This window comes from Microplitis mediator, chromosome 11 (genome assembly GCF_029852145.1).
Source record: "Microplitis mediator isolate UGA2020A chromosome 11, iyMicMedi2.1, whole genome shotgun sequence".
Lineage (NCBI taxonomy): Eukaryota > Metazoa > Arthropoda > Insecta > Hymenoptera > Braconidae > Microplitis > Microplitis mediator.
This window is the reverse complement of record NC_079979.1, coordinates 13,717,408-13,744,252: the sequence shown is the minus strand read 5'-3', so window position 1 is coordinate 13,744,252 and position 26,845 is coordinate 13,717,408. Positions and strand designations below refer to the sequence as shown.

General features: G+C 30.6%; 3 protein-coding genes across 5 annotated transcripts; 1 reads left to right on the top strand and 2 right to left on the bottom strand.

Annotated features, from left to right (window-relative positions):
• The first annotated feature begins 1,155 nt into the window (after nucleotides 1-1,155).
• Nucleotides 1,156-5,174, top strand: LOC130677690 (uncharacterized). Its single transcript, XM_057484525.1, has 2 exons — nucleotides 1,156-1,595; nucleotides 3,654-5,174. The coding sequence occupies exon 2, from the start codon at nucleotides 4,143-4,145 to the stop codon at nucleotides 4,908-4,910; it is 768 nt and encodes a 255-aa protein (XP_057340508.1). The 5' UTR covers nucleotides 1,156-1,595; nucleotides 3,654-4,142; the 3' UTR covers nucleotides 4,911-5,174.
• On the bottom strand, nucleotides 5,121-14,342 carry LOC130677689 (uncharacterized). Its single transcript, XM_057484524.1, has 8 exons — nucleotides 14,127-14,342; nucleotides 10,658-10,887; nucleotides 10,116-10,594; nucleotides 8,774-8,971; nucleotides 8,563-8,702; nucleotides 8,109-8,510; nucleotides 5,439-5,898; nucleotides 5,121-5,373 (listed from the first exon to the last, which is right to left on the bottom strand). Exons 1-8 carry the CDS (start codon nucleotides 14,301-14,303, stop codon nucleotides 5,234-5,236), a joined length of 2,226 nt encoding a protein of 741 aa, XP_057340507.1. The 5' UTR covers nucleotides 14,304-14,342; the 3' UTR covers nucleotides 5,121-5,233.
• A 1,783-nt stretch (nucleotides 14,343-16,125) lies between these two features.
• LOC130677086 (dedicator of cytokinesis protein 1) lies at nucleotides 16,126-26,144 on the bottom strand. 3 transcript variants are annotated; one of them, XM_057483673.1, is made up of 8 exons: nucleotides 25,924-26,144; nucleotides 25,471-25,712; nucleotides 24,418-25,166; nucleotides 23,871-24,027; nucleotides 22,148-23,581; nucleotides 21,675-21,773; nucleotides 19,692-20,233; nucleotides 16,126-19,619 (listed from the first exon to the last, which is right to left on the bottom strand). In XM_057483673.1, the coding sequence occupies exons 1-8, from the start codon at nucleotides 25,961-25,963 to the stop codon at nucleotides 16,859-16,861; spliced, it is 6,024 nt and encodes a 2,007-aa protein (XP_057339656.1). In that variant the 5' UTR covers nucleotides 25,964-26,144; the 3' UTR covers nucleotides 16,126-16,858. The 3 variants fall into 3 exon arrangements, with proteins under 3 accessions (XP_057339656.1, XP_057339657.1, XP_057339658.1); XM_057483674.1 differs by having other exon boundaries at nucleotides 23,871-24,024; XM_057483675.1 differs by lacking the exon at nucleotides 21,675-21,773.
• Between the last annotated feature and the right edge of the window lie 701 nt (nucleotides 26,145-26,845).

Below are 26,845 nucleotides of genomic sequence, written 5' to 3'. Positions count from 1 at the left end.
ATATATATTTATATATATGTATGTAAGTTAAAGATGCAAATGTGTAACCGTGAGTATGGTGGCAAAAAAAAAAGTTGAGTAATTTGAGCTGACCAGGGGCTTCCCACTAGGGTTTCATACTCGCAAGTTATCGGTACTCTGACATTTAACAAATGTAAATTACGTATACAACCCAAGTAGCACAGGACAAATTCAAGTATTTTGTAGATTAATCAATTTTTTAGTAGATTTTATAGAAATCTATCTTTTGCATTTGTCCTCATGGTGGAATTTCCAAAGAATTTTGCCCTAATCTATCATAATTCATCGAGTAGGTTCCAAAAATACCATTGGTTCAAAAGTTTATATATAGTATAAGTTTGTATATTAGGCTTCCTGATTTTATTTATTACCAAACATATGTAAATTTAATATACATTTTTCTGATAATGATTTATCTTAATCAGTACATAACATAGTATTTTCATCAATACATTGATATAAATCAACATTATTCATTAATTGATTATTGAGATTAAATTAATCATCAATACAATATTATAATGCTCAGAATAGATTAGAAGACTATTATTTTTACGAGCTTGGCATTAAAATGAAAATAACTAGAAAACGATGCGGAATTTCAAAAAACTTCATTAAAAATAATTTGTAGTGAATGAAATTGTCTATGAAAAAGATCTTATAATATTTTTCGATAAGTCTGATAGTTTTGCTGGAAAAGTAAAAAGATCTGGACATTTATTATAAATTTGACTTCCAGCTCCAATAACTTTCGAATGGATGGATTTATCAAAAAATGATAAGAGATCTTTTTTGTAGAGCGTTAAATTATCTACAAGAATATGCTATGAACTGATTTATATGAGGTGCGAATGCCAAGCTAGAAAAATAAAAAATTTTTTTTCCCATGTTATTTAAATGGGAAATAGAAAATTACGATCCGCGACCTGTAAATCTTCAAATTAAGAACTCTTATTTTGACGAGGTCCTTATTTTGGCATTCTCTGAAAGAATTTGCTGGCCATTTGAAGAAATAACAAAAGTCGATTTTTTTGAAACACCCTAATGTATATATGACGTTTACGTAAAAATTGCATTGTATACCCGCATGAAAAGGTGATATATTGTTAAAAATTTATAAAAAAATATATAGTGGCAAAAATATGTACATTGATATATAAAGGGTGGGAGAGGGGGAAGGAAAAACTAGGTACTTAAAGAAATACGGAATTTTCGGGGACTCAAATACGTAAAAACTGACAATTTAAAGTCCTTAATGAAATTCTACCTGGAGTAGCTGAGTAATTACAATTTTTACTCATGCTATATATTTTCTTTACCTTCAGAAATGATACCATTGTTGAGGGGTTTGTAATAGAGAAGGTGTACAGTATGGGTAAAAGATGTAATTACTGAGATGTCTCGTGTAGGATGCCATTTTGGGGATTTGAATGTGGTCAGCAAAACTCTGAACAATTCCTGGTGTCTCCTCGGTTGAAGAGCATCTATCTTAACACGTGTTTTAAAACTTAATTTTAAATTGTGACTTTATAAATACAATATTTTAAACGACAATCCCTCGCTACACATCTCAGGTAAATAAATGTTTATATTACGTATTTTCATTAATCAAAAATTTTATAATTTTTCTATGCGCTGCTCTCAACAATTAAAGAATAATTGATGAAAAAGTAATATATATATTTTTTAATCAATGTATTTTTTATGATTTATATATCATTTTTACGTAAGTATTGCATTGTAAACCCGCATGAAAAAGCGATACAATGTTAAAATTAAAAAAAATATCTATAGCGGCAAAAATATGTCCATTCATGGAGAGAATTTTATGGTAAAAGTTATCATCGAGTTATAGTATAATTTTTAAACTGAATTTTATAATAGAAAATGTCATTTAAATAATTAAATAAACAATCTGAATTGTAGTGTCTACCAACTATATGGTAAAATTGACAATTATTTATGATAATCCGAAATTATAACTTTTATTATCTTGAATAATTACTACTATTATATTAACATCGTAATTCTTAATAACCTGATGGTAACAGTTACTATCAGCCTAAATAATGATGACCATCTATGCTAATAAAAAATTTCAATATCAGCGTATAGTCTGACGCTTGTCTATGTGTAATTTGCTTAACTATGGAAGTTATTAATTTCACACACACACACACACACGCGCGACATGTACACATACACACGCAATCATGCGCATACTCACCCGCAGACACACACGCGAGAGCACTCTGCACACATGCACACACACAGGTGCGCACACACGCACATACACGCGCACTCATGCACACATGCACACACACATTCTTAATTAAGAATTTTTAGAACTTTGAATGGTAACAGTTACCATCTTCGGTTGTAACAGATATAATCTTTAAAAGTTAGAATTACCATCTTCGGTAGTAATTTTCATCACCATCACTTATTACTGTTATCATATTCAATAGTAAAACTAATTATTAGAACCACTGAAAAATTTTTAGATAATTAAAATTAAAAATTTTGTATTGGAGATGGTATTATTAGATTCTAGTATAGTATAGTATTATTAAATTCTCTCCTTTCTTTTCAACCCGATTTTTAAAAATCGAGTTTTCATCAGATGTCGACGTTTTGAGGTCCTAGGAAGCTATTCTGACTATTTTCAGAATGGTGTCCGAAAGTCTGTGTGTGTGTGTGTGTGTGTGTGTGTGTGTGTGTGTGTGTGTGTGTGTGTGTGTGTGTGTGTGTGTGTGTGTGTGTGTGTGTGTGTGTGTGTGTGTGTGTGTGTGTGTGTGTGTGTGTGTGTGTGTGTGTGTGTGTGTGTGTGTGTGTGTATACATATATGTATGCAAACTCTTTGTAACTTTTTAACTAATAAACCGATTTGGATGGTTAAGGCGGCAATCGAAAGAGCTTGTTGGCCATCAACTTTCCTGGAAATTTCAGATCATTTGATCAAGTAGACTCGAAAATAATGGTGAATTACGAAAACAAATTTTTTTTTTTTTTAGTTTTTTATTAATTTCTCAGAAACGACTTAAACGGTCGACTCTAAAATCTAATCAGCTCTAGAACTTAATAAAAAGCGTCGATTGCCACTTCAACCATGCTAAAAAACGGTTTTTTGCCAAAACAATGACATACATAAGTATTTTCGAGCTCGAAAATGTATCCACAACAATGGTTTCAAGCTCCGCGAGCTCGAAAACAGCGGAAAGTTTTAGGGCTGGCCCGCAAGGTCAACCGATAGACAGATTTTTTTGACTCGGGAAGCCATAACTATTTTTTTAAAAAACTTCAATAAATTCTGAAAATTTTTTTCGATAGAATATAAAGATAATAAAGTTTCAGCAAAATTAAAACGAGTCAGATTCAAAACTGGTCGATTATGCGAGAAATGAGTGACTTATATTTATGTTGCAATACCACTATTTTTTTATGTACTTAATAAAAGCTTTTCTAAAATATCACGTTATAATTTAGGGGTTGTTCTTATATCCTTTAATTTCTTCGCTCAGTGTATGATCCCGCTCCAATAATATTTAACATTAGTAAATCTAATAAATTGCATAGTAAAATTTTTGACTTGAAATAAAACTAAACTTGCATCCATTTTTTGTCTTTTTTAGAATTCATTAGGTATAAAAGGTTTATTCCTTTATCGTGAAAAGGATAATTACAGTACGTCTCACAAGTCCGCATCACAAATTTAAAAATCGAGAATGCGAGAATCAACAAAGGAATGGCTGTCAAGAAAGCTACCATCACGAATACGTAACCTCCATTTTCTTATCCACGCTATAAGATCTGAAGACGAAGATTACATAGATAATGTAACAACCGAAGATGTCTATATTAATGGCAATTACTTCGATGACGGAACTTCTCTACATGTAGCAGCGCGAGTCGGAAATTATAAAATATTTCAAAAGTTGATAAAAATCGGTGCTAACATACACAAACGACATCCAATAACTCAAGAAACAGTACTAGACAGTGCCATGAAATCCTCCAATTGAGATATCGTCAAGTATTTGAAAGAAAATGGTGTAGCAAAAAATTATCGCATTAAGAGAGCTGCATTGCAATTTGCCACCGATGAAGGAACAAAAGAAGTCATGACGTTATTATTGACTAACAAAGCTGACATTAATGCTAAATCTGATGACGAAATCATTCTTATTATTAATGCATTAGTTAAATATGTGCTTGATCTTTTTTGTATATGTGAAGGAGATCGTAACACTAAAACAATTTTTCATGCAGCTGCTGATATTAAAAACTACACAGAATTGAAGAATTGGCTAATTTCATTTTCTCGAAGAGGTGATTTAAAAAAAAACAGCGAATTTTTTTTGTACTTTAAAAGTCTTATGAGGAGTCACATGTTTCGTCATAACCACCATCCAATTTTTGATGATGGTATCGATTCTATTAGGAGGCACATTGTAGAATTAATAACGGCGGGTTTTTATGTATCTGATCGAAATATTACAGATATTAATAATACAAAAAGATATGATAATTATTCAGCTGAATGTCTGTTAGAAGTTGAAAAAATGAAAAAAAATGTGATAGAAGGCAGTAATATCACATTTATAGAGATTTTACATAAAAATGTGCGATACTTGGCACGTTATTTGAAGATTGTTGATTTAAACAAAATATTGATACGTGAGCCTCAATTTCCAGAGTACCCAATATATGAAAATAAGATCTATTTTAAATTGTGGAAAACTCAGATAAGAGTTAACTACGTAAAAGATTCTGAGGAAGTTATTTATAATATTTTTTATGAATTACAACTTCCGGATACTTTTATCAGAGAATTGTATATTTACTTGTCAAATGATGATTTAAAAGAAATCGTTGAACCCTCTACATAGATAAAAAATAGCTCATCAGGAGCATCCTATAAATCAAAATAAAATGACCTCTGTAATCTATTTTCACACCGCTGTTTCCTTTAAATAAATTAAAAAGAAAATGTAAAATAAATTATACCAAAATGTATTCCAAAATATACTCAAAATTTTAAAATAAAATTAATTTATAAAGATTTACAAATTAATAAAAAGTTTATTATTAATCACTTAGATAAATGAATTTATTTCGATAGGTTTCTACCTATGTAAAAGTCACAAAGCCAGGTGGGCTACTTCGGAATCAATATGAATTTAAATAATTATTTTTAATTCGAGGCAGTTAATTATTCAACGCAGCAGTATAACTTGTAATTTTTTTCAGCGCGAAGTTCAAGCCATTGTTCTTGATTGGGAACATACATTTCTGCGGGCATTCGTTCCAAGCCCAATGACTCTGGCGATCCATTGTCTGAAGATCTTGTTCCTGAATTTTGATTAAAAAATTTCTTTATTTATTAATCAACTAATTAATTAATCAAAATTACTTACGAATTTTTTTATGCATCGCTATAGCTTCACCGGGATGTCGAAGAAGCAGTCGTCCGACACCTTCACAACGTCTGAGAACTTCATTTTTCAGCAACTGGTCTTTCACATTCTGACTTATTATTGGACAATTTGTTACCCATTGAGACACGTAAGCGAAGTCTGATAGTAATTGATAGGCACCTGGTTCGCTGAATTTTATTCGGTGGAGATAAATGTAATCAAGCCAGGCCTCGCACATTATTTTTAACACCATATTTGATATGTCCTCGTCTTCAACTACTTCTAATACTGGCAGTAACACCCGCTCCAAATATACTTGGACATAAGGACTTGGATTTATGTTTGAGACAATGCTGGATCTTCTCCAGATATTTGATATTGGAAAGCACATGTGCAAATTAGCGAGACTTATTACTCGGCATATTTTGGCAAGTGTACTGATACATTTAGATGATGATTCCTAGATTGATTTATAAAAATAATTAATCATGATATTTATATAATTTGTGAATAATCGGTTGTTTAAAGTAAAAAATTATTTTTTCCGCTTTTACCCGCTCTAATGTTATTAATTAATACGAAAAAAAATTATTTAAAAAAATTATGATACTGGAGTTAGCCGACATCTAATAATTTTTTGATTTTTGGCAACGATTAAAATTGCGTTAGAAAGACCAATTATCAATAATAAATTATTACAAATTGAAGTTAATGACGTACAATTGTTACTTGATTAAGATACTATACCTTTGAGATGCAGTACAGTATAAGCACAAGTCGGGCCACAGCCGTACAATGAAGGCAGAAAGAGAAGTAAAGCAGATGCGATATAAAGGCAAAAAGTGTAAAAGGCCGTTACTACGGCTATATACTAGAAAACAATTAAAATAAAAAAAAAAAATACTATACCTTTGAAAAAATTTATTATTTTAAAAAATTTGTGTTAGACAAAACGCAAGTGATGCTTACAAAAAGCAGCAAGACATAAAATTTGAGCGACAGAAAAAAGTGGGAGAGCTTCAAAATCGTAAAGAAAAGCGGGATAGGGGAAGTCGCTTATAACGAGATTGGGCTCTAATAATAAGCTAGAGCAGGATTCAAATTTTTGGGCAATTTTTTTTAACTTCCCGCTAAGAAAATCGACGATTTTCGAAAAATTGGGAAGTTATTGTTTTCACCCCGATTTTCGAAAGTCGAGTTTTCATCAGATGTCGACGTTTCGAGGTCCGAGGGAGATATTCTGACTTTTTTCAGAATGATGTCCGAGTGTATGTATGTATGTATGTGTGTGTGTGTGTGTGTGTAAACTCTTTGTAACTTTTTTACTAATAAATCGATTTGGATGGTTGAGGTGGCAATCGAAAGAGCTCGTTGGCCCTCACTTTTCCTGAAAATTTCAGATCATTTGATCAAGCAGACTCGAAAATATCGGCGAATTACGAAAAAAAAAAATATTTTTTTTAGTTTTTTAGTGATTTCTCAAAAACGACTTGAACGATCGACTTCAAAATCTATTCAGCTCTAGAACTTTATAAGCCGCGTCGAATGCCACCTCAACCATCTCAATCGGTTAATTTGTTCGAGAGATATCGATGGCGAAAGAAATGATAAACAACGTTTCTTTTCGATTATCTTTGAAATGACTCATCCGATCAATTTCAAAATTTAATCAGCTCTAGAATTCAAGAAAACGCGCCGATTGCCACCCTAAACGTCAAAATCGGTTGATTAGTTCAAAAGATGTCGGCGCTGAAAAGTTAAAAAAATAACATTTTATGTTATTCTTTTCCAGATAAATCAAAATATAATGTGCTAAAATGTGTCTGCAATCATACCAACTCTTTCTCTTTATAGTCTCTTCCGATCATCAGATAATGTCATATAACTTGTTCCTTAGTTTTAAACATATTGTCAGCAAAAATTAAAAAACCCAGTCTTTAATGTTTTTCTCGGATATTCCATATATTGATTATTCTATATCTTGATTTTGATCACTGACATTGATTTCTGCCTCAACACATTTATTTCAGAGAACATAATCGATAATAAAAATTTAAAAGCCGCTTCTTCATTAATGATTTTCGATTCTTAACTTTTCAAACTCTAGCATAAAACGTAACTTGTTAGAGCTTGAAAAGCTCATAAAAAAATGATTCCATGTAATAGCATTTTCGAGCTCGAAGAGCTCGAAAATATATTCACAGTGATGTTTTCAAGCTCCTTGAGCTCGAAAACAGCGGGAAGTTTTTGGGCTGGCCCGCAGGGTCAACTGACGCCCAGATTTTTTTTTTGTCAAGTACTAACATTTGAGGAGTAAGAGCGAGAAGAAATTAATTTTTTTTTTTATCACCCCAATTAGTAATTAATATTATGGTAATTATGCATAAGTACGGCGCTACCTATTTTTGCATATAAAAAATGGAAAATTAGAACATATTTTTTCATTTGAAAGTTGAAAAAAAAAAAAAAATTTCGAGGCTTTCTTGAAATTTTTATAAAATGATTTTTTTAGCTCTGTTCATATTTTTTTCACCAATCCTGGGTCAATTGGAACAAGTAAAAAAAATTTGAGGATATAGATCAATTTATAGATTTTTTATACTGAACAATACGCGGAGTACTCATGCATAATTTACCAATATTTTTATTGTTATTATTATTATGATTTACTTTAAGTAATGAGAAATTAGCATTAACTTCAGAGACGATTTTAGCTCGCATTCGAGTACAAACATAAACTTGAACACTTGGATTGTCAGTATTTAAAGCAGCAGTATGATCAGCGAGTTTCAGGTACGAGATTTGATTGATGCAGTTGCTAAGATCGCCCTTAACAAGAAGAAAAAAGCTCTCTAGATCCCAGGTGTGTGCTATTATTTTAGATTCGTGACTTGCCCAGAGCCTCATTGTGTGAATAGAATGATCTAATCTATGGAGAATAATTATTTGTTCAGAAAGTGGTAGTTCCATTAGAGGTGCTCCTACCACCCACTCGCCGCTGATTTCGCATTCGTTGCTCAAGTTTACTAACAACTGAAATACTTGGGCAAACATTTGACCAGTGTCTGTTCCCTGGAACGTATCGATATTAATATTGTTATTAAATTTATTAGATAATTAATACCTCCGATGAATGGGGTCTTGATGCACATTCAAATGATGCAATATAAGCCAACCGGAACAGTTCATCCCAACATGTTGTTGTTACATGACAACCTAAGGTGTCACATAAATTATCTAGTGTGGGTCTTATATTTACTGGAACTTAAAATTATTTATTTAATATTTTATTTTACGAATGGGTAATAATTATAATTATGTGAGTGTATAGAAACCATTGGATGGACTGAGTAAAAATGAATGCAACCAATCTTTAAGATAATGTGCGCCATGATTATGTCGTGTTGCTAATCCTTCTGCCGACCACCACAAAATAACGTGATCAAGAATTTCAGATATTGCTGCCCAACATACTTGACAGTAGTAATCAGATAGTCTAGCTAGGATACTACTTCTTATTTTTATTATTTTACCTGATTACAAAAAATTAATACTATGATAAATAATTCATTTTTCACCATATGGTATATGGTATATACCTGCATCGAAAGTTTAAGTTCCTGCCCTGTTGAGCGTCAAAAAAGTCGTACTTTTCTTTTATGAGAAAATAAATAATAAAAATCAACGAGTTTCTAGTATGCTGTCGATCAAACTTGAAACAGGAAGTTAAATCACTAAAAATTATCATGCTGTACTGTAATTATTATTCTGAGCCTTAAAAATTTTTTATTCTCTACTATAATTTCTCATTTAGACAAAAACTTTTCATTACAATTTATCAATAAGTTTTAAGTGTATAAAATTTTTTTTACTGCAGCAAAATAATTTTTTGGTGACTCAACTTCCAGTTTCAAATTTCGTCGAGATCATTATAAAAATTCGTACACTTTTAAAGTCCATTTTTCTCTGTGTAGAACCGTAATAAGATGTCAAGTCGACTGCAAAAACTTGATAGTGCAAATAGTTGACGGTAACTTGTAATCAATTTAGAAGTAAAATTTTGCTCATTCAAATTTTTTTCGGAACTTTTTGTCAGATTAAAATTAACTTTTGATTTCCAAGTTCTTTTCCGCAACTTTATGATTTAACTTGCATTCTTATTACGGTTGTAGATTTACATCAACTAGTAGTTCATTTTGTATTAATATTACATTCAAAACTTGGAACAGCAGAACTTAACGTAAGCCAGACCGAAAACACTGAACAGCAAGTTTTTGAAGAGAAAGTGTGGCTATTAGGGCTGCAATACAGCGAGGAAATTTCTTTTTTCAATTAAATAATTTTTTTTTTATTAGAACTCATTATTTTTTCTGACAGGGATAAATAATCGATAGATGATTAAGTCTAAAAAAAATTTGGCGAGCAAAAATTAATGAGTTTCTTCCCTAAGGAAGAAACTGATCACTATCTGCCCGCTAAAGCGTATGGTTTGAAATTGGCTTGTATCATCGGCAAAACAGGCATTGAAACTCGCAGTTTTAATGCTTATGACATGAAAAATACTATACGTTGTAGTAAGGAATAAACTGTATTTATTTATTGTCCCGTAAAAAAAAGTGCTACTTCTTTTCCACTAAACAGGGCAAGTATTTAAACATTCGGTAGAAAAAAATGTACCTTGTTTGTCATATCTAAAGCTATCGGTATGGAAAAGTAAAGGAGAAATTTCTTTAGCGATTTGTATAAATTTTTGTAATTTCTTTTTTTGGTTGTTAACTAAAGCTTGGAAGCTTTCAATATTAGTATTGCTACATTTTCTACGTGAGGCAGCATTTGTAGTTGATCCTGGAGGAGTTATATGTTTTGTAAGTGCGCGATAAATTTCAACGCTGGAATTTTCAGACATTTCGAGATCACCGGAAGCCGATGAATTACACTTGTCTTGATTGTTGGGTTGATAAATTGCTAACAGACAGTCTATGAGTTCGTAGGAGTACTCTTCAGCTTTATTTTTCCCTAGAATTTGTAAGATTCGTAGTACTGATAGAGGTTTTAGTGACTCCAACATTGAAGGACAGTCATTTGAAAAGATGTTTATTGATGATTCAGTGATACTGTTCTCTAAACTCAAGGCGTCGATGTAGATCTTGATTAATCTATTGGTATTCGGGATGATATCAATAACTATTTTTTTTTTTTGTTGATTAAATTCAATTTACCTCAAAAACTTTAATGTCAACTCATCACTCTCCCAATCCAATGTTTGATTTATGAAAATGTAAATAAATTTAGCGATTGTATTTAATAACCGTTTCATAATAGACAAGAGATGATCGCTTTTGTAATTATAAACGATTTGATTTGTGGCAAAAGTTTTTTTTGACGAATAGATAGTTTTGTAATTTTGAATTATTGTTTCTAATTGATCTAACATCGGATCATTAAGCGCCTGGAAAAAAATTTTTAAATCTATAAACGGCTCGTCAGTACTATGATTCACTTTCTATAAATCCGATTAATAATTAGGTTCAGTCAAATTCTATTTAAATTCATAAATATAATAAAATGGTAAAATCATAAAGAGGTGAACAGTAATTCAAAGATTATAATTTAATTTTGACCGTAAATTGGACGTTTCGTCCTTTTATTGGGACTTCTTCAGCAGATTGATCATATAAATTCTATCGTCTACTATGATGTTTTTGAGACATACGCACTGAGAGAAAAGTCGATAGTCATTTCAACTAAAAAGACTTCAACTATTTAAAATTAGTTACTGGTACTAATGCGTTAGTAAGGCTAACTATTCAGTAGTTGCTCAAACTAAAAAAAAATTAATTAAAGCAACTAAAATTTTTCAGTCTCCGAAAATTGTTGTTTTAACTAAAAAAATTTAGTTGATAGTATATGAATTTTAAAATTAACTATAACTTAATTTTTTTAGTGTATGTAAATAAAAATTGTTTTTATTATAACTGCTGATTTAAAGTTAAAATAAAATAGTTGTTATAAATATAAATCTAGTTAATGGAACTAAAATTTTCAAGTTACTGTAATTGAGTCAAATGTAGGCAGGAAATGGATTTTTAATTTTTTTTCAAAACTTAATGATTGAGTAAATAAATGTTTTTAAATCGCCAAAAAGTTTTTATCAAAAACTTTTTCTTAAACATATTTTTTTTGCAAGATTATTTTTTTCTAAAAAAATTATTTTTCAAAGAATTTTTTTTTCCAAAAAATTTGTTATCTTAATTTTTTTAGAAAACTTTAGTTGTTAAAAATATTTTGAAAATAGAAATACATATTTATATCAATTATTTAAGATAAATTGGAATACTTAAACTGAACTGTCGTACAAAAATTTTCGATTTAAGTATAAAAATATGTTGACTTGAGAAAAAAAATTTTGATTCAAGATAAAAATTGTAAGATAATTATTTACTTGGTGCAAGAAGATTTTTCTTGAATCAAGAACATTTTTACTTGATTCGAGTTAACTTTTTTCGATGTAGTTATAATTCGCAAAAATATCGGATAATTTTAAAAACCATTTAGGATCAATATTAATAGCTGACAAAATTTTTTCCTTTAGCTAATAAGGTTCTTCATTTGTACGTTATCAAAACCTAAATGCGTCTTTCAAATTTTAGTTTGTCTACACTGTAAAATATTATTGGACTCGGTGTAGTGTAAATGTCTGTGTAAAAATTGTGGTGTGAAAATTACACTAAGTATTGTATTAAATTTAAGCGGTGTGAATTAGAAATTTTTCCTCTGTCAAGCGTGTATATGTGTAATTTATATTTAAATTTTGCGTTTAAGGCAAATAATCATAAAAAAATTAAAATGTTCAAAACACGAGTTAATATCTAAATAAAATTGCTTAAACCAAGAGAAAAATTTCTTGAGAGAAAACATATGTATGGAGGAGAGGAAAGTCACCGGTACCAGACAGCAGTAGCGGGAGTAGTTCGATGCTCGCCACGAGATCGCGCCCAGCCGCTGTGTAGTGTCCCTGGCAAGATATATATCTCAGAACTGTTAAATTCCAAAGTTAAAAACAATTTCGGCATCAGTACAACTATGTCATTTGACAAAGTGATACTTACATTTTTGGATTGTATTATAGTTTATCCTATATTACATCATGACATTAATATTTATTATTAATGGTTCAATAAATAATTTATCTTTAAAATTTAACTTGAACTTTCAAAAAAAAATTAATTCTAATCAAAACTCTATAGAGTCTCTACTTAATAATTAAAACCATGTGAATGGTATATTTGTGCGAAAAAAACATTATTTATTTAATGGATTTAACTAAAAAATATTCATTGAATTAACTAAAAAAACATCGTAATGATACTTAATATTTTTGTTTGCTTTAATGAAAGAGTTATAGATGAATTAACTACCTAAGTTCAGTTTAAAAAATTAAAAATTATTAATTGAATACAAGTTTAAAAATCAGTTACATTAACTATTTATATAGTTAATTGAACTAAAAAATATTTAACATAACTACTTAGAGATATTTATAATAACTATCTATTGGTGTTGTAGTAACTCCGAAAAAATAGTTAAAGCGCTATTTAACTGTCATTTTATAGTTGGATTTACTGGATTTTTCTCTCAGTGCGTCATCTTGTTTAATGATATAAAAAATAGTATTTTTAATATTTTAATTGCCAGAAATAAATAACTATTCAATTTAATTGAGATAAACTCCAATTCATGTGACACTTAATACATATACTTTCAACTAACGATAGAATTTATGTGATCAAGTTGCTGAAGAAGTCCCAATTCAAGAACGAAACGTCCAATTTATGGTCAATACAAAATTCTAATTTTTGAATTACTGTCCACCTCCCTACGATTTTACGATTTTATTAAGTTGATCTGCCCGTGTAAAAAAATTATTGTTCATAATAAATTTAAATATAAACTTCAACTCGAAACTCAGATCGTGACACAAATATGACTTTTATTATGAATTTGTATCAAGAACTTTGATCACGTCATAATTATGACTACGTAAAATTTAAATTCAAGTGATCCGAAGTTCATTCACTAAATTAATTTTACAGTCGAAATTAATTTACGTAAATCAAGTACTTGATAGAAGAAGTTTATTGGCAATTTCTGAATCGATAAATTTAATAAAAGGTGTAATACAGTAAAAATTCAGTAAAGTTTCTATCGAAGTCATCTTAAGTCCAATTCAAAGACGTAATAAATTAATTTTATAATTGGTACTGATTTACTAGACGAAAAGTTGGAGTAAACGTTCTGAGTTTCGTCATGAAATTCAGATCTAAATTCATTATGAACGAAATTTTTTTTACACGGCTGGACACGATTTAAAATTAATATATTTATAAATATAATTTTTTTCAATAATTTTCGATATTTTCAATTTATAAAAAATACTTTTGTTTTCAAAAAATTGTATCGATTGTTTTTTATATATTTTTGTCTACAAATTCTTACGCCTTTTTCTGAAAATTCTTACGCCTTTGAAAAATAATCAACATTACGGTCCAAAGTTTAAAAAATAATTTTAATACTTTCGAATTAAAAATTTTAATACTTTCCTTTAAAAATGGCCAATAAATTGTAGAATAATTTCGTTAATTAAGTAATTATTAAACTAATAATATATTAATTTGCATAGATAAGTACCTTGTCATCACAAACAATAGTACATTGTTGTAATTCTTCAATAATCAATCCCATGTCTCGTGCTAATTTCCTGGTGGTATAATTAAAACAAACAATATCTTTAAACCATGATTCAAGTTTACTATCAGGAAACGGTAACCACTTTGTTATATTAACACGATAACAATTACTTTCCATTACAATTATGAATTATTAAATAAAATAATAAATTCAGTCTTCCATCAACTGACACTAGATTTACTGTTACCATAGAAACGTTTCTAATAGGGATGTGCGAATAGTTCGAACTTACGAATTATTCGTATTGAATCGAATCGGACTTCAAATTATTCCAAAATTTTTTTTTAGGCAACTTAAAATTGTAATATTTTTTCTAATAATTCAAATTTTCGTCAGAAGTAAGTAGATCTCCGACACGAATCTATAAAAAAAATTATTTTTGGTACTTTAAAAACTAAGCTCTCTATTAAATAAAAATCGAATATTTGAAAGCTGATTAGAATTTTCTCAATTTGAATCGAGTACTTTGAAAAGTTATAAATAATTCAAAAATTCCCAAGGGGCGCAGAGACAACTGTAAGATGTCTTTTAAAAGGATAAGACAAATTTTTTTTTGTCTCAAAGTCACCTTTTTTGGCATAAACACGACATGCAAATATTGGTTCCGGAGACAGAGAAGAGTTGTATTATTTTTTTTGTCTTATTTCAATAAAAAAGTCATTTAGATATAATACTGAAGTTAGCAGAGAATTAAAAGTTTTTTGATTTTTTTTTTCTAACAATTAAATTTGAAGAAAAAAAAAAAACTAAAAAAATATGCACATGTAGAAAATTGAAAAGACTACAAGTGCATTTTTTTTTATAATTTATCGTTTCTTTTTAAATCGAAAAATTCTTAGACGTTGGCTAATTTCAGTATCATATTTAGATTACTTAATTTTAGGGGTGTGCGAATATCATTCGAATCGAATCGAATCGAATAGTAACATTCGATTCGAAATTCGAATCGAATATTCGAATGATTTGAATTATTTGAATAATTCGAATAGTTCAAATAATTGTCTTGTGCTCTTAAATTAATCGATTTCGATGAAAAAGTTGTCTTGTTCGGGTGTGTTTGACTCAATTTGAATATTTTTTCATAGAACTCATTACTAAAATAATAAAAATTTTATTGTAAGAAAAGTGTCACCCGGTCATATCTGGAATGAAAAGGTAAATTTCGTATTTTGATTCGAAAATTCTACATAAATTAAATAAAACATGCTACACGGCAAAATTTTTTTTAATTTTCCATGTCAGACAGTCTGCAAGATCTCGTAGAAATTCGATTTTCGAAAATCGGACCGAAACCAATAACTTCCCGAATTTTTGAAATTTTACAATTTTCTTAGCGGGAAATCAAAAATGTTGATAATCACGACAAATACGAATTCTTCTTCAATTTAATAATTATTTTATTATTTGGTTTGAATTAAGATTATTCGAAAAATTCGAACTATTTGAATAATTCGATTCGATCCGAGACGAATAATTCGTAAATTCAAATATTCGCACACCCCTACTTATTTTACCACTATTTGTAATTTACTTTTTGTCATCACTTGTGTCAAGTCTTTTAAGCAGATATTTTTTCAGTGACATAAATTTTTGATCGTTTTGTCAACATATTGGTGCCTTATCGATATGTCAAAAAGCAGCCTAAAAACTGACATCTTATAGATGCCACAAAGGCAAGTGTGATACTTGGGTTGATGAATAATTCGAAAAGTTACGAAGTATTCGATTTTATCGAATAGTCGTTTCGATTCGATTCGTTTCGCCCATCCCTGGTTTCTATTTATCTTCCATACCCATCTATCACATAAATAAAATAAAACTAATTTAAAAAATTGCAATTATAAATTAAATAATAATTAAAGTCAAGAATAAAATACGATAAAAAATTTATTTTGTTTATAATTTTATATACAAAACGTTTATAAAATTTATTTTAATCAAAATGTTCTTTTTTTTTTTTAATTATCTATTTAATTTTTTTTCTTTTAAATAGTTTCATAATTGAAGAACGAAAAAAATCAATTACCTCTTTGGTACATAAATATTACATAAAAAGAAATATAATAATTATTATAATAAAGAGCCTAGCTACTTATAATTTTATATATTTTCAATTACTTGGTATTTAGAGCACGTGATTCACTAACAACTAGGCAAGAAATTTAATATAAAAAATTAACCATAGTGGACGTCATGGTTTCACTTACTTTTATCTATGTCATAAAATTGTTTTATAATACCTATAAAATAACATTGCAATCATATAATATATATATATTTATATTTTCATTATATAATTTTAGCTATAATGTAATAAAATTTTTTTTATCGACGTCAAAGTAATGTTAAATTAAGTATATTTGTAACTAAATGACAAAGTTATGGCATTTGTTAAATATTAAATAAATTATTTACATATTTAACAAATAATATGTCATATTAATAATAATTAATGTTACGTTTTATGAAAAACTTGGTAATTGTCGATTTTTTAATGATGGCACAATTAAATATGGTCAGAAAATTAAATTTATATAATTGTACGTATTAATTTGTTCAAACACGCGATTAATAAAAATAATCGATAGTGATAATAATATTAATAATAATTTATAACAATATAAAATTGCGTTAATAAAATAAAAATACTTAATGGACGTTATTTTTAAATGTCAGTCAGCGGGCATCGACACATTATTATGTAAAGAATTTTTTCTGATCGAATTTGTAATTTTAGTAGTACTATTTAATAATAATGTTCGATTAACTTTAGGCTTTGGTGGAGGAGTAGGTGGTTTTGATAAATTTTCAAAATTGTCATCAATTGACGCCGACATTAATTTAATATCCAAACTATCACTAATAATAGATTTAATATTGGCACTAGTGGTGTAAAAATCTGTGCTGATTTGTGATGATAGACTACAGTAGTCAGTTTCCCGCATTTTCATGGGCAAAGGGGGAGGAAGATCTTCTTCGGAAGCTGTGCTGTCGGTGGTACCAACGGAGTCACGATTTATTTTTTGTTGATCGTGAGAATCTGTTGAATCTGTTTGATCATCTTGTGAATTACGGATGTAATTTTGTGACTGTAAAGACCAGCGACTGCTGACTCGTCGTTCTTTCTCGGCTTCAGATCGCAGTGGACGTGATGCTTTTAGTTGCTGACGCAATTCTATTGGTGGCGGTGATGAAATACTTGACGATGACACTGGAGACACCACGGGAGTTGACTGAGTTGGAATTTCTGGAGTCGTGTACCATTGGCTTGTGGATAAATCTTGTTTTACTAAACTTGCTGAGTCACTTTTCCGTGCACTTCGACGTTTAGCGTCTTTTTTTTTAGTCGTACTGCTTCCAGATGTTCCAAGAGCTTTATGAAGCGAAGCCGTTGACAGAATATGAGAACGTACTGATCCGGTCTCTGTACTCACAACACTAGTTTCCGATAGCCGCGAATGCAATTCATGTTTCCTCTGCTGTTGTTTCCGCATCGTAACTGATTGGGTCAAAGTCTCAATCTGAAGATCACAAGTACGTTTTCCGTACTTGGCTTCAACCTGAGCGCGCATGCTGCTGAAACATTGCTCTAGTCTCTGATGAAAAGGCGCCAGTTCCGTTGGTGCTCGGGCTCGATGCAGCTGCAATCCGATTGCCAACAAAGGAATCTGCTCAGCAATTAAATTTGATAATTTCAACAAATCAGAACTAGCCTGAGGATGAGCCTCGCGATAAGTAGGATTCAAAAAAGCTTCTTCGTATTTATTAACTCCTCCCATGACAGCTGGATCCAGTATCCCATTGAGTTTCATACTGAGCTGAGTGAGCGGCAAACTCGAGTCCGCTTGCTGTGCAATTATTAAATTACGTAGAGCCGCATTTGTTGCTTCCATCGTTTCAATGGCATTGCAAAGAGGACTTACTAGATAAGTTTCACTAGAAATAACTGGGCACCATCGTAAGACACCAGGCAATGATGAGCTAGTCTCTAATTCAGTGCGTTCTAACCACAGAGAAGCAAATTCATTTTTATCATCCCCATTTCCATTGCCATTATTACTGTTACTATTATTATTATTATTGTCGTTATTTTTAATACTACTTATACTATTAGTATTAGTCTTATCATTATTGTCAGCCTCGTCTTTAATAAATTCTTCATAAGATTTAGACAGTGACAGAGTCGACGAACTAAAAGATTCTCTTAAAAGTTCTTTTTTTGGCGCAGGTCGTGAAAATCTAAAACGTTTTACGTCATTGACACGGTGGTAACGTAAAACAGGCTCAGCAGTTATCGGCTTACCACTTAACCGATGACGTTTTTCGTCCATTATGGGCTCAACTTTATTTATCTGCACATACTGACGATTTGACTCACACATCTCGATACTCGGCGGGGACAATTTGTTCATTTGTTCGGCGTTTGAAAGTTGATTCAAAGTTCTCGAACAAAAATCACTAAGACGTTCATATTCTTTCCCACGATAAATAAATACTTTGTTCTGAAGAAATGGCGGGTGACCGCGACCGTAATACGCGACGCGGAAATATTCCGGCTCGGGTCTTAATTGTTTGACAATCGAGTCATAGAATTTAGCCATTCGTTTTAAAAGCTGTGACAGTTGGAGATAATCGTAGGTAACTTCTTCGTACTGTTTAATTAATTCTTTGCAAACACCTAGAGCGCATTCCCACATTTTTCCTTTATCAAAATATATTATCATGTCGTTGTAAAGAGCTTCCTTTAATTCTCTGTGAGTTTGACATGCAGGATATCGATTGGAACGCAGTAAAGATGATAAAGGTTGATCGCTCCAGTCAAGTAATAAGCTGTGGAGTTTCAGTGTGTATGCAGCTTCGGTATAATTGTCACACTCTAAATGTAATTCGCACAGCTTATTAACATATCTAATGTACATTTCTTTTCTATGAATTTCAGAATAAAAATCAAGCAAATTAACTGTACACATCATACGGTGCTCTTGAGATTCTGCGTTTATAATATCACGGTATTGTAATAATCGTTCCATCAAATTGGCAACAATATTTACGAACCTCAGACCCTGTTCATGCATAGTCGAATGACTCTCGCACAACATTCCCATAACTTGAATCCACAGTAAACGGAACTGCTCATCACCTCTTCCGCCTTCGATTAAAACATCCAATTGAGCAATCATCTCGTTCTCATACTCGGTAAAATTAGCTTTTATGTGTGCCGGGTCTCGCTTTGTGTCACCGTAACCTTCTGTTATACGAGAGCTATAAAACTCGCACTGCATCATATCAAAGAATATTGGGATCGTCGCTTTTCGTAGTTCATTTTCGGGTATCAAAGTCATTTCTAAAATTGGCCCGACCAAATTTGGGACAAAAAGAATTTTGTGCTGACCCAAGTTGAACCACATCGACCGAATTTCAAAAGCCATTTCTCTAATAAATTGAAAAATTATTAATAACTTAGTAAATAAATAAATAAATAGTTTAATTTATTAAGTAAATTACCTTCGCATGTCGTTGTAACGTGAGACAATACGATTTCGTTTAGAAACAGTAAATGTATCGAGTTGAAGTGATGGTTGAGTAAGAAATGCAATAGCGCAGTGGAAAAAATTAGACCAAGCTTGATGTTCGAATTCACTAAAGAAAAAATCACGTATTGTACCCGAGAATATTCTCAGTGATTTTAAAATTACACTGTTTTGAAGCATTATCATCTCACTCCAATCTGATGAGAAGACACTTCTTGATACGAGATCTTTAAATACTAAAAGAATTTCCATTAAAAAATCTAACAAATCAAAACGTGTTACAAAATGATCTGTATAGATTTCAAAATGAGTCTGTGACATTTGACGGAATATTGAAAGCATCACTGACACCAAATGACCGACTAGTGGATCCTCTCGGTCCATTGATATTACTGTCTGTATAACTGTCCTCAATGATATCAACATTATTTCTTTTATATCTAATGCAGTTGAACCTATATCTTTGCGGAATGTCAATTCTAAGGTGTCCGAAAGTATTTTAACGCACAGTTCGACCTAAAAATATTTTAATAATAATTTTAAATTATAAATTATCAATCAAAACTAAGGGTGTGCGAATAATTTGAAGTTATGAATTATTCGTATCGAATCGAATTGAACGTGTTTTCGAATTATTCGTAAATTTTTTTTGAACGATTTGAAATTGTAATATTTTTTCCAATAATTCAAATTTTCGTCAGAGGTAAATAGAACTCAGACACGAAAAACCAAACTCTCAGATAGTGTCCTCTACTTTTTTGAAATATTCAACGACTTTCAATTGTAATGACAGTATTAAAATTTTGAAAATTAATTTAAAGAAGCTAAAGCATTAATGGAAAAAAGGGCAACGCAGTTACAATTTCGACGAGACATAGATTTTTAAGAAATTATTTACAGTTGATATCAATTAGGAGTTGAACGGAATTTAAAAAGTAAATTTCAATAAAATCTTTATAATTTGGAATTTCAAATTTGGTAGACTAAAATTTATTCATCAAATTTCGTTCAACTCCTGATTGATGACAACTGATTTAATTTTTTTGAAATTAATTAAGAAAATTTTAATACTGTTATGACAGTTCAAGGTCATTGAATATTTTTAAAAAGTGGGAGGCACTGTCTGAGAATGCCCTTAAGGGGATTCCCCCGTTTGAGGGTCTGTTTTATAAGCGTTTTTTGGGAATTTTTTTTTACCATTAAAGAGATAGAACTTTGAGTTTTTTTATCATTTATTTGTGACGGCGTTTCAATCTATAAGCTTGTAAATGGATCAAGTGAACTAGAATCATTTGCAAATATTAAAAATTGGATTTTTAACAGACTTCTGAAAAAAACGTTTCAAATTTCGTGATTTTTTTTTTATTTTTCTGTTACGAAAAAAATAGAAATACTCTGAATTTTTGGATGATTCTTCGATGCATTCAGGCTTACAGATTAAAACGCCGTTTTTTTTTTCTTTTTTCAGATAAGCCGATGTGCCGGAATCGTGGAGGAAGTGAGCGTACTTTTTTTCGAGGCGGGTGTCTTCAGAGCGGTACAACTAACGTTGTAATGAAGATTTTTATTGGAAATTTGTTTTACATACTCTTGAAATATTAATAAATAAATGATAAAAAAAACTCAGTTCTATCTTTTCATTGGTCGTCAAAAAAAAATTCTTAAAAAAACGCTTAATAAACAGGCCCTCACACGGGGAACTCTCTTAAATAAAAATTGAATATTTGAAAGCTGATCAGGATTTTCTCGATTCGAATCGAGTAATCCGAAAAATTACAAATAATTTGAAAATTTTTTGATAATTCGAAAACTTTAAAATTATTCGATTCAATTCGAATACGATTCGCACACCCCTAATAAAATTTTTTCTAAAAATAAAATAAAATAAAAATAAAAAAAAATAAATAAATAAAATGTAAGCATTCGGAAAATTGGAAAACTCATTCATCAGCATTACCTCTTCAGAATAACCGCGTTGTTGATTGAGACGGTGACGATTTTCGCCTAGAAGTCTGGCTACCTTTGCTACACTTTTCCCAGGCGTACCTGACAGTCCCTTTTTACGCCAATAACCAAAACCAAACCAAACGCAAAATAGAAAATAATAAAAAAAATAAAACCTCACCCTCCCTTCTAATTCAAATCATCATTATATAAAACAATTAGTCAATTTAAGTCATTCAAAGTTTTTTTTTTAATCAAGAAAATAGATAGTGCAGCGTCATTTCAAATTTTACAAGTGATGGTATAAAACATTTTACTAATAGACAAAAGTATTAATTTATATCAAGTTACAATTACTAAGAAGGGAGAGATAAAATATAAATGATAATTTTCTAGGCATGCACACTACACAAAGCCAAGCAAAGTAAAAAAATAAAATAAAAAATAAATAAAATATGTATTTACAGATAAAAAAAAATAATTTACCTCTTCTTTAGCTTCAAGAAGATCGCGCACGAGTTTTATTATTTTTGGTAATAAAATACCACGACATTCAACTTCTAGAAAAAGCGGACTGTGAATAATGTCATTGACAGTCATCATTTTTTGTTTATTCAGTCGTCCAGGTGGCAGAGTATCGAGCAGTTCCGTTAAAATTAAACTCAATTGCTTTCCACTGTATACTTGCAATAAATGTGGAATGGTAGAAGGAATGTATTTAAGACAAGCGCCTTGAACAGTTAATATCTCACCAGCCTCATTGCTCATCAAGTTAACGAAAGATTTTAAAAAATCAGTCAACGTCTGCGAGAATTCCTGCTCGTTTTCATCAAACTCACTGAACAGTAGCCGTGATTTAACGATAAAACGCATGCAGTACTGTAAGCTCTTCATCGTTTTCAATAAAACGTCATATTTTTCTCCTTTACTTGCATTCTCGATTCGTTTCCGCATAACGGCAATTAATTTTTTGTACGCCAGAGTCGCTGAAAAACTATCGGATATATATAAGTCCAGTACTGGCTGAAAGTGTTGATACTTTCGATCAGAAACGAGCCCGATTATATAAAGTATACATTCGAAGACCATGTCATCGTATAAATCGCTATCAAAATTATTTATCAAGATATTAAAAAGAGCATCAAGAACGTCCTGAAGAAATTTAACAACTTCCTCGCCGTCAACTTTCATCAAAGCTGACAGCGATTCCTTGAGATCAGTAGGACGAGATGTGCTGTTTAGCAGACCAAGTAAATCAACATTTTGAGTTAATTTTGTCGAGCACACATTAGTACCAATTAAAAATGTATCTTTGGAAGTTAAAGTCAGTGGTCCTAGTACTGGTTTTTTATCAATATTTAATTCAATCAATTCAGCGCGAGTTGAGGGTAATTTCAAATAACTGGTGTCATTGTCCTCATACTTCTTATGATCGAGTTTGTAAACAAGTAACTCATGTTGTGTATCTTGCAACGTTGTTCCGTTACGTTGCATCAACCGTACGTAGCTCAAGGCAAACGGTTTCTCTGATTTATCTTTAGCTTCATTGGAACTGCGATGTTTGAAAGTGAACTTGAGATGAGCTAACTTGAATTCTTCTATTGGAATAGCAATTTTGAAGGTCTCACACCAACGCGGTTTGTCCTCGTGATAATAAATAACGCTGCGATACTCATCAATAAACGGAGCCCCGCCTCCTAAAGTAATTACCCCAGGAATTGCCACTCCATGCTCATTACATACTTTCACTGTCACCTGTACATTTTTGTCCGTCGACTTGGAACCTTTGCTAAATTCTCCATTGATTAGAGTCAAGTACAAATCATTACGAACGTCACCAGGTAATATTACTTCAGGGAAACCCATTTTACGCGCGACTGATACATTTCCAAGGACTAGATGCGGATATTCTTCGCGTACCTAGACAAAAAAAAATTATAATAAATATTTAATATGAATTGTATTAATATTAAATTACAAGATTGTGTTACTGATGCCTCAAGGTCACTATTTAAATAAAATTTCCATGCGACAATGAGTGATGAAGGATGTGAGGGCATTGAACCTGGTTATCATTAAAAGATTGTAATGAAACCCAGCCCATAAAATGTCATTAAATAATTTAATTTACCATAGCTAAATAATCTAATGTTATACAAGATCAGGCATTAGTAACAAGAATCTATTTAAATAAAAATATAAATAATACCTGCTTAGTATCGCCTCTCAGTAATTTTAAACTCGCCCATAATCCTTGACCTCCTACATGATTATTACTACTGTTACCGCTATTTTTTTGTATACTTGTGTCTTTTTGGGCAAGAATTCTGCGTAACGTACCATCCAAACTTTCTTTCTCACAACATCTGGTTTAAAATAAAACAAAAACAAACAAACAAACAAAAAAACAAAGCAAAATATTTAAAAAAAATTAATTATTAAATAATTTTTTTTAACTAAATCATGGTAGCCACAGATTTTTGAGATTTAAATTCCCTGACGTTTCCAGGTATTCCAGTCAAATAATTAAAAAATTCCCAGACCATACGTAGTAAAATTAAATCATTGAAAATATTTATTTATTTGACAGAAAAAAAAATTTATCGGATTTTATCAGCCAAAAAAAAATAAAGTAAAAATTTTTCCAGCTTTGTGACGAAATTTCCTGACATTTCCAGATTTTCCAGAAATGTGGCCACCATGCGAATAATTATAATGATTTCGAATAAAAAAAAATAAAATTTTAAATAACTTACTGAACAAAAGGTATAAAGTGATGATGCTCAACATCTCCTTCAAGTTTCCCAGTAATATACAAAGTGATGTCCATCGCAGCGACACCAAAAGGTCTTCTCATGCTGTCTGAATAATTTTTACTTTTAACGTTTGCTTGGACGACACTTGAACGTCGGTGATCTATTTCTCTGGGTTCCATACCGCCGACACGTATGACATAGCAAACTAGATAAACTTTGTCGCGTGTCAAATCTCTGGATCCAAGATCAGTAAACAAAACGCGGAGATTGTGGAGCTGGTCGATGTCACGCGCCAAACCTTCTTTGCTCCAAGACACAACATAATTTTCCGAGATGGCTTTTCCCTCTTTGCTATCGTACAAAGTTAGAAGTAACTCGACATCCTCAGTCATCTTGCAGACAAAATTACGCACGCTTACAAAAAATATATGAGAATACACAGGTACTTGTGGTTTCAATGACTTTTTTTTAGTATCAGTTGTCGTCGTTCTTATTCTTTCGGACGCTACTTGATGGTGATAGTACAGCTGGATTGTACTAGTCTTCTCGGGATCCAGTATATTGCCCTGGTCATCTCTCACAACCATATCCAGACCTAGAAGCTGATTTCCCGCGTCTATTCGCGCCGTAGCCAAACGTTTTACATCTTTCAATTCATCAACTGTCAACGTCCCGCTTGATATTTTGCTTCTGTAGCCAATCATTTCTAGTATTTGTTGCTGAATTGCACCAAAGTTCGGTGAATTTATCTGCAATTTAAAGTCATATTCTCTACATCTAACATTTGCAATTAATGACCTCAAGATTTTTATCAGTCATGGAATATTTTAAGTTAAAAAAAAAATATCTACTCGCTTGGTCATCCACGATGAATTTAAATGACATAGAAAGTTAGTGACTCATACCCCAGTCACTGGAGTTTTAAAATATCAAATAAAAATTTAAAAAAAAATTAAATATCGCGGTACGAAAATAAATTAAGTCGCTCATAAATAAATAAATGAATAAATAAATGTATAAATTGATTGATTGATTATTGTTATTATTACTTACAACATATAAATGTTTCCAATGATGTCCCCATTCTCGTAATACACTTGTTATTTCATGCATCAACACATCATAATTAATTGTCTGTACTGGTATGTGTGCAAACGATTTAGGAAATATACCCTTGGATCCCTTGTGCTTATTTCTACCGTAATACCAATTATCACATTCACCTATGATTTCAACTACGTCCCCTACTGTTAAATTAAGACCGTGTGCTCCATGGTGCCAGTAATTATATATAGCTGCAATAAAAAATAAAAAATGAAATAAATAAAATAAAATAGCTTAATCATCAATTGGTGATTATAGATCTAATTGTCGATTAAACAAGTGCTGAAGGCACCACCCAGGATGTTGACGTCAAGTATTACATTATAATATATATATTTATTTATTTATAATTATTGTAAATAAAAAATTATTATTTAAATGTAAAATAATAATTAAACTCACCTACGGCATTGTAGCCGTCTTTTTTTCTCCACACTGTCATTGTTATGGCTATTGAATAACTTTAATGATCATTTTTTGTTGTGACTGATATATTATTGTATCGCACTTGGGTGTTATAAAAAATAGTATAATAAAAAGGACGTGAGTACGGTAAAAATAAGCAACACACAATGTCGATTGAGTATGGGAGATTTGTTGTGTGCTGGTGCTCAAGATATGTGTGCATATGAAATATGTATATATATATGAGTTGATTAAAAAAATGTATGTTTATTACGTCATTCAGTCAGATAGTAGGGACATCTAGGGTGGAGTTTGAGAAACTGACAGTTAACAAATAATTTATAATTATAAGCTTATTAAAAGGACAATTAAGATTTAATTAATGAGTAAATTTTTTTTTTTTTTTTGGTATATATTTAGATGGAAAAATGAATTTTTAATTTTGTTTTTTGGTTTAGATAATAAAATTATTTGAAACTGGCGGGCTTATGTAAAATTTGAAAACGCCCTAAAAATGTAAATTTTTAAATTGTCAATTAAAATTTGAAATAGACAAATATTAATTATTAACTCATTAAAGAAAGAATTGTTTTTAAATTATGATTAAATTAAATTTTTTTAAAAATTGCAGCTGTAGTTTTTTTTAATTTTCTACTTGTGCATATTTTCAGTTTTTTCTGTAATTTATTTGATCTAAATGAATCGAAAAAATTTGGATTGTCTACTGACTTCAGGATCATAATTTTTTGAAAATTATTTCAGGAAATTTAATTTTAAATTACATGTACTTTGCCTGTACACTTTTTTTCTAATTATTTAAAAATGGCGGGTGAATATAAATTTTGAAAACGCCCTAAAAATGTAAATTTAAAAATTGTTAAGGCTGGTCAGTACTCATCTAATTTTACTTTTCTTTTAA